The sequence below is a fragment of the Bos mutus genome, chromosome 11, assembly GCF_027580195.1.
Source record: "Bos mutus isolate GX-2022 chromosome 11, NWIPB_WYAK_1.1, whole genome shotgun sequence".
NCBI lineage: Eukaryota > Metazoa > Chordata > Mammalia > Artiodactyla > Bovidae > Bos > Bos mutus.
The window spans coordinates 34,397,223-34,407,833 of NC_091627.1; the positions used below are offsets into that span (position 1 = coordinate 34,397,223).

The 10,611-nt window shown below is 46.9% G+C and overlaps 1 protein-coding gene across 1 annotated transcript; it reads left to right on the plus strand.

Moving 5' to 3' along the window:
- Window positions 1–6,654: 6,654 nt before the first annotated feature.
- On the plus strand, window positions 6,655–10,492 carry DNAJC5G (DnaJ heat shock protein family (Hsp40) member C5 gamma). Its single transcript, XM_070380194.1, has 5 exons — window positions 6,655–6,767; window positions 7,178–7,478; window positions 7,675–7,832; window positions 9,194–9,391; window positions 10,408–10,492. Exons 1-5 carry the CDS (start codon window positions 6,655–6,657, stop codon window positions 10,490–10,492), a joined length of 855 nt encoding a protein of 284 aa, XP_070236295.1.
- The last annotated feature ends 119 nt before the right edge of the window (window positions 10,493–10,611 follow it).

Sequence of the window (10,611 nt, forward strand, 5' to 3'; positions counted from 1 at the left end):
CATTGGGAGCTCAGGGTCCTAGTGACTGGACCACCAGGGAAGTTCCCATTGTCATATTTAAAGGGTTGTTTTGCACCCTGTAGGCTACGAGCAAAGGAATAGTAATGATGGAGGCACTGCTTTACAAAGATCTGGTAGCAGTATACACCATGAGACTGGCAGTAGCAAGAGCAGTTAGGAGGCTAGGACAGCAGTTAGTGTGACATGGAAACCCTCTAACTGAGGTGCTTCAGCATTGCGGAAGCTGAGAAGAAGAAAAAAACTAGAGCAATTTTGAAAAAAGAAATGATTAAGAACTGGGCTCCCCGGATGGCTCAATGATGAAGAATCCACCTGCCAATGCAGGAGACATGGGTTTGGTTCGTAGTTTGGGAAGATTCAACATGCTGCGGAGCAACTAAGCCTGTGGGCCACAGCTACTGAGCCTGTGCTCTAGAGCCTGGAAGCCACAACTCCTGAGCCCCTATACCACAGCTACTGAAGCTCAAGGGCCCCAGAGCCGGGGCTCTACAGCAAGAGAAGCCTCTGCAACGAGAAGCCCTCACACTGCAACTAGAGGGTAGCCCTGCTTACTGTAACTAGAGAAAGGCCCACACAGGGATGAAGACCCAGCACAGCCAAAAATAAATAAATAAAAATTTTAAAACAAAAAAAATAAACGAGTAAGAATTTTTGGCCCGAATCTGGGGGAAATAATGGTCCACAGCCCACTGATGTTTGGGTTTTGAGCAGCATTGTTGGAAAGAGTCGTAACATTACTGCAAATGGAGAAAGCAAGAGGAACAACCAGTGTGGGGACAAGGTCATGAGCTCAGATTGCAGAGTGTGGTTTTGAGGCAATGGAAGACTTGTGTGTGGATGGCTCTAAGGTGAGCTAAAACGGAGCAGTGCCAGCTGAAGCCACACCCACAGACTGCATCTCTGAAGTAGAGAGGAAAGTGCAGAAGTAGGAGCTTAAGGACAGAACCATACAGAATACCCACAATCAGGAGATGAAGGAAGGGAGAGGAGCCAGCAAAGAGGACAGGAAACTTATTGGAGATGGAGGAGGAGACTCAGAACAACGCAGAGCCCCAGAGTTGAAAAGACATGAAATTGGTAGAGTTGAACAGAAAGAAGTGATTTAAGGCTCAAAGTCACCTCCCAAAACATAGCCTGATATTTTTCACTTCATTCAGTCACACTGCCTGAAAATCTGCCAGTTATTCCTTTTGTGTTAATAAGAATTAAGGGGATGAGGTTCTAATAGTTGCTCTCACTGTAAGCTGAATTACAGGGTTTTAATCAAATTGCTTCCCACCTAACCCTTAGGGATGAGATCATTTTAGGGAGGTGATCGTTTTTATTAGAAACATTTAAAGGAGAGAAAATGAGAGGGGTAATTTTGGAGTTTTGACTGCTTGGGGAACACTGTGGCACTGTGGGGGATATTTTGGATAGCCAGAAGGCAATGGGTAGAGGAATGAGAAAATAGAGTTCTGAGAGGCTGAGAAAGGATGTAGAAAGGGAATGGAAGGATCCCAATGGCAATTTCCAAATCTTCTTAGAGGGAGGATCTTGATTTACCCCTTATTCCCAGAGACAGAATGAAAAGCAACTTCTCTCTTTACAAAATTGGGAGGAGACAGGAGAGAAAGTACCGCAGTGATGATGATGACAACGATGACATAGCACTTACCACGTGCCAAGCATTGTTCAAATTAAATATTTAATCTTCCTAACAACCCAAAGAGGCAGACTATTATCTCCATTTTACAGGTAAGGCAGGTGTGCCCTATTAGTGTGAAAGTGAAAGTGTTAGTCTCTCAGTCATCCAACTCTTTGCGACCCTGTGGACTGTAGCCCACCAGGCTCCTTTGTCCATGTGCCCTGTTAGCCGGCCCTTATGTCTTCAGAGCCTGAGGCTGCAGGGCAGAGAGGACAGGGGTATAAAGCAGCTTCTCCAGTTGGAAGCCCTCCACCTCCCACCATGAGATGTTGGGAGGATGGGCGATGGCCCTGGGGAGGACCAGCAAACAAACTGGGCCAAAGGTGTTTTCAGCCACATGTAGTACATGTGCCTTCAACTGGGGGGAGCGAAAGCAGGACATCACCTGCTTTAACATCATCATGAAAGCAAGTGAATATCAACTACAACTTTAGTCCGTTTCTACACCTAGATTTTAAAGTGGGGAGGGAGCTGGTGTGTATAAGGAGCCAACGTGGTATATGAACTGAACTTGGAGTCAGAAGACAGGTCTAGAACTCACAGATTGACCTTGTACAGGTTAATCCTCTCTGGGCCACACTTTTATTAAAAAATCTAGGCATTGGTTAAGAGTTAAGTCTCTGAGGTCCCTTCCAGCTCAAAATCTGTACAATTCTAGAACCTGGGAATTGGGTATGACAAATTACAATCTCTCTCTCCCACCACATATGTTCGAGAGCGTGATATTTTGGGTATAAATATGCCAATGTGTGCTGTCTGAATGTGTATATTCCAGCTATATGACTAAAACTTCAGTTGTTTGTGGGTAAATAAGGGATGCTTCTTGGTTTTCTCCAGGAAAGACCACATGGCTCTATGAGGTAGTAAATTTCTAAGATCATTGACTCAAGATATGGTGGGAGGGCAAATGATTTCAGAAAAAATTTGAGTCCATCATCATCCTTTAGCGGTTATTTAAATTGTTTCCATTACTTTTTACAACCAAATTTAACTTAAATTTAACTTAGTCTTGATCTCAACCCTGTGAAACAGCCCAGGACTTCACAGAAGTGGGAAGAGACTCAGAGATTAAGTGACTTGTCCAAGATCACACAGCCTTTTAGAGCCAGAGCCAAAACGAAGACCTAGGGCTTCAGACTCCTGGCTTGAGTGTTCTTCCTAGTTCTGTGCTGGGTGTTAGAAGAGACCCCGTGCATAGAAAAGAGAGTCGGAAGGGCTCTGTTTCTAGGGGAGGGCCCCAGGCCAGAGAGTGCCAGGCCAGTCTGACTGCTCTGTTCCCATCTCTGCAGCCTGCTGGCTGCCATATCATCTCCTTGAGAGCAGAGGGCTTAAAGATAATGGCTATTTCAAGAGCCACAAACTATGATTAGAATTAATTAGAATGTCAGAGGGCAGTGATAAGAAGTAATAACATTCTGGAGCCTCTGACAAGATGTGAAAGATGTTTACTAACCCTTCTCCGAACATAATTTGTCCTCTTTCTCAGGCTCACTTCTATAAAGCAGGGATGTGATCACACCACCTCCCAGGGCTATGAGGATCAAAGGAGACAATAAGGTAAAAGTGCTTTGAAAAGGTACACAAGTGTGTTTGTTCATTCAATTTAACCAACATTTACTGAGCATCTACAATATTCCAGAAACTACGTTAAGAACTGGAGGAAAACTAAGACAAATGAGAAACAAGGAGCCCAGAATTGCCATTACTCTCTCCTAACGCTTCAGTCTCTTTACCCCTCATGTGTCTGTCTTCTTGTCTCAGGCTGTGTGAGGAAAGGCTGACTCTGAGTCCTGTCCAATTCTCCAGCTAACCGTTTCTGTCCCAGGGATTTCTTGCTATGGCCCAAACTCTGGACCTCCATTGGACCAGCAGAGGGCTCCCTCTGCTATTGCTCATTCAGCAAATCATTAATTCACTTACTATGAGCAGGCATGGTTCCAGGTGTTGGGGACACAATGGTGAACAAACGGACAAGGTCCTGCCCTCGTGGAGTTCACTGTCTACTGGCGAAGGCAGACCTGAAATCAACATACAAATAAATATATATTCACAAATGATGGTGAGGGTGTTTTGATATGGGGAGAGAGAAGTGGAACTCAATTTAGAAGGACTCTCAGCCTTCTAAACTCAGCCATGCATGTAGCCTGGGGAGGAGTTCTCCACGCAGAGGAGGGGGAAGGAACACAGTGTCTTCAAAGAACTGACAGAAAAGTGGTGCGGCAGAGACCTGGGCAAGCAAGACAGTGGTACTCATGGAGCTGGAGGGAGAGGCAGGGGCCAGACCACACTGGGCCTGTAGACTGACAGGAGTTCGAGTAAGTACAGTGAACTTCCAGTGCCTTCTGCTCTCTTCCCAAGTGCTGGTGAAGAAACGACTTGGGCTGTTCCACTAGTTCTGTCATCCCATGATGGTGACAAAAAGCTGGAGGTTAGTTAGAGAACAAACCATCAAAAAATTGCCAACTTTATCAATGTTATGTGCCAGCCTGGATGGGAGGGGGACTTGGGAGAGAATGGATACATGTACATGTATGGCTGAGTCCCTCTGTTGTTCTCCTGAAACTACCACAGCATTGTTAGTCAGCTATACCCCAATACAAAATGTTTTTAGTGTTAAAATTTTTTTAATTAAAAAAAATTACAACAGTAATAAAATAGAACAATATATTGAAGCAATATACTATAGTAAAAAAAAAAATTGTCAATTTTAGCTCCTTTACTTTGGGTGACTAACCTCTAAACTCATCTAACCCAGAACCTATGAACTGGTGCGTGATTCCAAAGGTTTTCATCCCCACGCCTACACTGATCACAGATCTACAGAAATAGATTAATCCAGTGTTCCTTGTGCATGTTGAACATGGGCTCTTAGTTTGCTCAGATGACTCACATCTTTGGCGTGCAACTGAATCCATGTGCAACCAGCACAATGACCACTGGATTAATATCTGTAGAAGAGGAGGTAAATGTGCATAAGTAACAGTAATAAAGGGAAGAGATAATAAAAGCCAAAAGACAGGTGACAGAGATAGTACTGAAACAATAAAGTTCTTTCAGTTACACATTACAGGTACCACTGGTGTTCCTTAGTTATGAAAACCAACATCATGAAGTAGTAAGCTTCATGCAAGCCTGGCGGAGATTACAGGAAGTGAGGCCAACCACCCATAGGTGCCCTCATGCCCTGCAAGTGGCATGTAACTTAGTTGAGGTAAATTGGTACTTTTGGTAACTTTCTAGAAAGAAAGTTAGTGATACGGATCAAAAGCCTCAAAACAAATTCGCTTTGACCCAATAATTCCACTTCCAGAAATCTACACTAAAGAAAAAAAAAGATTTTCTTAAAGATTAAAGATAATTTTCATAAGGTCATTACACTATTAATATGATTAGAAACAATTATCCCATCTGGATTATGTAATTATATTATGGTACATCTTCCTTATGTAATAGTATTTAAAGGGTTTCTGAAGAACAGGCAGGACTTTTGGAAATGTTCAAGACATCATTTTAAAGGAAGATGCAAGATAAATTACAATACGATAGGATAAATGCTTTTATAGAGGAAGGTGGGAACAATTGAGGGAATGAAGGAAAGTTTCTTAGGAATACTGACATTTGATGTAGATCTTAAAGCATGTGTAGGAGTTTCCCGTGGACAGGAAAAGAAAAAAGACCAAGTGGCGACCTCTAAATTCTATGAAAGAAGACTAGGAAGGTAATACACATCTTGAGAAAGGTTGGAAGCAACCATACAACGCATACAGCCACGGTCTGCAAGCCCTGTTATCTTTCCTTAATTGAGTCGATGGGTCAGGTCCCCGATCAGGATGAATGATTCCCCCTCCCACGGGAGAAGGGACGCCCCTGGAGGCTGCACCCGCGGCTGGGGCAGAAACTGACACCCCACAGCCTTTGGCCACGGGCACAGGCAGATCCCTACGCTCAGGCTTCCTGCGAGCAAAATAAGTCCCACCCCGGCCCCGACCAAGACCTACCGGCAGCGCCAAAAAGTGACCTGTAGTGTTGACGCAGTGCGCAGGCTCGGTTGGCCACTGGACCGCTGCCGTGTTAAGTTTCACACCTTCATGGAGATCGCGTGAGGCCTCCCGGCTGAATAGAGCGACTATGAGGTAGATGCCAGGCCGGATGAGGGGTCCACACAGAGCCAGAGGGGACCTGAGGAACCAGAGCACTCCCTTCTGAGCTGTTGCCTTGGTTCTCCCAGACCACGGCCTCCCAGGCTGTCTCCCACTCCCTGGGGTGCGGCTCCCTGCTCCCTCTCTGGTCAGCCCCAACAGCTCCGGTTTTCACTTCTTCCGTCATCCTTGAGTCATCTCCCTGTTCTCCCTGAGAGACAAGGGTGAGATGGTTTGAGAGGGCAGGCTAGGAGGGAGAAAGTGTCTGGCCTAGGTGCAGGCACTGCCTTCCGGCCTGGTTTCTAGACGCCTGGCTTCTCTTAGGCAGCTCGTAGTTTGGTCTGACTTGTTCTTCCCTTGGAGATTGTGGACCGCCAGGATTCCCCACCCAGCCTGTTCTGAGACTGGGATCCTGTTGGGCTTTCAGACCCAACAAGGACTTGGACAGGCTCAGGACTCCTTCTGTACAGTCCTTGTAGCTCTGGACAAAATGGATCTTTTTGCAGGGTTTAGACCTCCTCTTTGCCTCTGTAGAATGTGGGGTGTCTGAGCTCTGTGTATCTGGTGGGCGCTGGGGAAGCTGAGGAGAAGACGTTTCCTCTGTAAAATTTGAATTCAAATGTCTTGTCACCTGTGCTCTCCTGCTAGTCACAGGTGCCACTCACCATTGTCTGATATTTGTCCCATGGTAGCCCCTTTCCTGCCTCGCCCCTGAAGGTGATGAGTTTCCTGTCACTGGAAGTTCACTTCTCTGTGGCCCCCACCCGGGAAGTTCTCACAAACACTTCCCTTCCTCCCACCCAGATCATGGCTCATGTGGACGAGGCCGCCCGCCAGTTGTCCAAGTCTGGGTCAACCCTCTATGCAGTGCTGGAGCTTAAGAAGGGTGCCTCACCTGAAGATGTCAAGAAGGCCTACAGGTTCAGACCTCAGCCCCTTATTAAATCTCGCAATTCTTCCCTTTAAACCCTTCTCCTCGTACCTTGCTTTCTCACCCTTTTTTTTTTTTTTTTTTAGTATTTATTTGGCTGCATCAGGTCTCTGTTGTGGTATGTAGGATCTTTCATTGTGGCATGCAGGCTCTAGAAGGCACTGGCTTAGTTGCCTAAGTGGGATCTAAGTTCCCTGACCAGGGATCAAACCCATGTCCTCTGCATTGGAAAGCAGATTCTTAACCACTGGATCACCAGGAAAGTCCCCTGACCCAATTTTTAAATACCCAGACCTCCACTTTGGGGCCAGATGGGGCCATCATCCTCTTCCGTGTGGAGGAATGCAGATGTGGGCTTCTTGCCTCCATCCTCTCATGCATTCTTTCTTCACCCTCTAGAGACTTATCCCTGTCATTCATCGTAACCCTCTCACCCCTACCACTCCCATCCTCTGCCCACCCTTCTTTTGGGTATTGCCTGGCTAGGAGACTGGCCTTGAAGTATCATCCAGACAAGAATCCAGGGGACGCTCAAGCAGCAGAAATCTTCAAGGAGATCAACACAGCCCACGCCGTACTGAGTGACCCTAAGAAGCGGAAAATTTATGACCGGCATGGCTCATTGGGGATATATATATACGATCACTTTGGCGAAGAAGGCGTCACATACTATTTTACAATGAATAGTTGTTGGTTCAAGGTACACAGTTCTTTCTGGTCCCTTAAAAATAAGGAAGGAGGGGCAACCCTCCACTCTTAGGATGGCTGATTCTCCTCTCCTAGAACAAATGCTTCTATTGTCTCATACTGGGTGCTGGAAGAATTGAGGCTGGGTGGAGCTTGAATGGAAATACACAGTAACTGCTGGATTGAAGCCATTCTTTCCCACCTTGTAGACACTTGTCCTCCTGTGTGCTCTACTCACCTGTTGCTGTTGTTGCTGCTGCTGCTGCTTTTGCTGTGGAGCACTTAAGCCACCACCTGAGGAAATGGCTAACAAAAAAAATGCGTCAAATGTCCAGCATCAGCCTCCCAGGTCAGGTGAGAACCACAGGTAGGGACTGGGGTGAGAGCTGAATTAGGGTTGTGGGTGAAACCCTGAACTCTCAACTGTGAACCCCCAACTCTCAAGTCAGTATTGGGGCCAAGTGAACAAAGAGAAGAGGGTACGCTTGGTTTCTGAGGGGCTTATGCCCAAAACTGACAGTTTAAATGTAATGTTCGCTTTCCATGACTGTTAAGCTTAATGGATGGAGTGAGCATTAAGGTAGGGAATGGGGTGGGAGACTGTGCCTAGAAAAGGCAGTAGTTGAAGACAAGTTAGAGAATGCAGTTCTTTGCATTTACTCAAGAAAGGTAGTGTCTGAGATGATCCACTGAGGTGTGGGTTGACTGAAATTCACACCAGTGCCATCTAGTGACAGGAATACATAACTGCAAGGTAACCCTTTTCTCACCAGTGGACTAAAAAATGGGCTTCCCAGGTGGCTCAGTGGTAAAGAATCTGCCTGCTAAGGCAGGAGACTCAGGTTGATCCCTGGGTCAGGAAGATCCCCTGGAGAAGGAAATGGCAACCCACTACAGTATTCTTGCCTGGGAAATCTCAAGGGCAGAGGAACCTGGTGGGCTACAGTCCATGGGGTCGCAAAAGAGTCAGACATAACTTAGCAACTACACAACAGACCAAAAAATTGTTACCAGATGTCTACATATGTGTTTTTCAATCCATCATAGGACACAGAGAACATTTTAGAAGAGGGGAAGATGGTTCTAGTGATGATAATTAGTAAAAGATGAAGAGTGAGGTATGAAAACTGAAATGCGGCAATAACTAAAGGGTAAGGAAAAAATACACACTAAAAACAATTCAGCTGAGTCTTTAATGGAAAGTTATGTCTTTATAGTGTGGACTACAGGTATTGTATCCTTCCCTGTAGGGGGTTTGCTTTAAATTCTGCATGATCATTCGTTCTAGTTAATAAGATGCCATCTTCTTCTGCCCTTAGATGCTGAGCCAGTGAGGGTGACTTCTGCTGCCCAGGCCACTGGACTCGGGGAAGAGAGGAGCAAGTAGCCCTGTCCTGACATTGACCCTGATTTGCCCCTTCTGCGTGTAAGACTCCCGTCTTCACAAGCACTGATGGCCTCCATCCCAGTGAGGACCCCATCTTTGTCCTTGATGCTGTCACTGACCCTGGCCGTACAGGGTCACCCAGCTGTTCTTCTTTTTAGCTCTAGTCCCAATTTTAACCTGTTAGAGAGCAGCCCGCCTACCCAACCCTTGTGAGGTCTTAGGCAGGGGTGACAGTCTTCCTGAACATTGTTTTTCCTGTGCCTTCCTTGGAACTTGAGCCAGTGTCAGCGGTAGTGTCAGCCACTTATGAGACTTCCTTCTGGATCCTGAACACCAAGCAGGATGGATCCTGTCCTGGAGCTGCTGTGTCAGGTGACCCGCCTTTGTTGCAACTCTGTGTGCCAAGAACTCTTCGTTCAGCCTCATTCCCCAGCGAGTTCATCTTTCTGGGAGCTGGTCTCATCTTCTTCTGGTGCCTGTGCCCTTGGCATTGCCAGCCTCATCCCGTACCACCATGAGACAACTCAGGAAGAGCATAAGTGCGTTTGAGGCTTAGAGGCCATTGTCCCGCCTTTCAGTTCTCCCTGGACTGCAGCTGCTAGCACAGCATCCATGAGCATGGGGCCTGTGGGTTGACCGAACAGCACAGCAGTGCCTGCCGGCTTCCATCCTTCTGGTCTCATGTTGTACAAGCTGATCACTATATGTTTTGCGCTTAAAGTAGGGGCATGAAAATGTGATAGGGTGAAGACTGAATGTGTCCAGGCCCTTTCCCCATGTGTGCTTCATCGCACTGTCTGTCTGGTATCCTCATCACACCATTCCCCATCTTCGCAGGGTCAGAACCTAGGAACTCCTCAAACTTCTCTCTCCTGACTGGGAGAAGGGCTAAGGAATATCAGTCAATAAAAGAGCTTTTTAAAATCCAAACCCAGTGCATATGTTGGGCTCCCAAAAGACAAATCATGCCTGGGACAGAGAAGAAGAAGGAGAAAAAGGTAGAGGACAGGTGGGCGTATCTGAGACTAGCCTGCCTCAGGGAGCCAGAGATCAGGACATGTGTGGAGCTGGGGCAGAGGCTTCCCAGAGCCTTGTGATGATGACTTTGTCGGTGCTCTAAATTTCTCCTGGAGACCAATTTCCTCGGTGCCCAAAATAGGTCCCTGGCATCCAGGTCCTTTCTGCCCAACTCCACTTCTCTAGATTTCCTAACAAATCAAGATATGTCCTTGGCGTGGCTCCAGTGATGTGTTCAGGGACCAGAATCCTGTGTTTTCTCAGGGATATGCTCATGAGGTCGTTTCAGGCCCTGGCGCACCTGCCAGCTCCAGCCTCCTGGGCTTCTTTTCCTAGGGCAGGGGGATATAAGAAAGATCTGGGCAAGTACAAAAAAGAGCCTCTCTCTCTGGTGCCCTTGTTTTGAATCATAGGATTCAGAGGAAGATGGTCAGAATCACTGACTAAGCCTTGGAGGCAACAAATTTCATTGTCTCTATCTATAGGTCCAGCAGGATGTCTCCTTTCACCCAGGCCATGTATGGTGCCTGTCACACAGGCCAGTTGAGATTCTGTGCCGCTACCTGGAAGAGGCACCCAGGCCCAAGCATGGGGGTCGGGGGCTCACAGGAGCTTCTGAGTGAGAGCACCTCTGTTGCCCACCTCGGCTTCCACCACAGCAGTGAAGTTCACCCCACTCTTGCTCTGGGGAGTCACCCATTCCCGAATGAGTCAGGGTCACTCACTCGGTGACAGCTGTGGC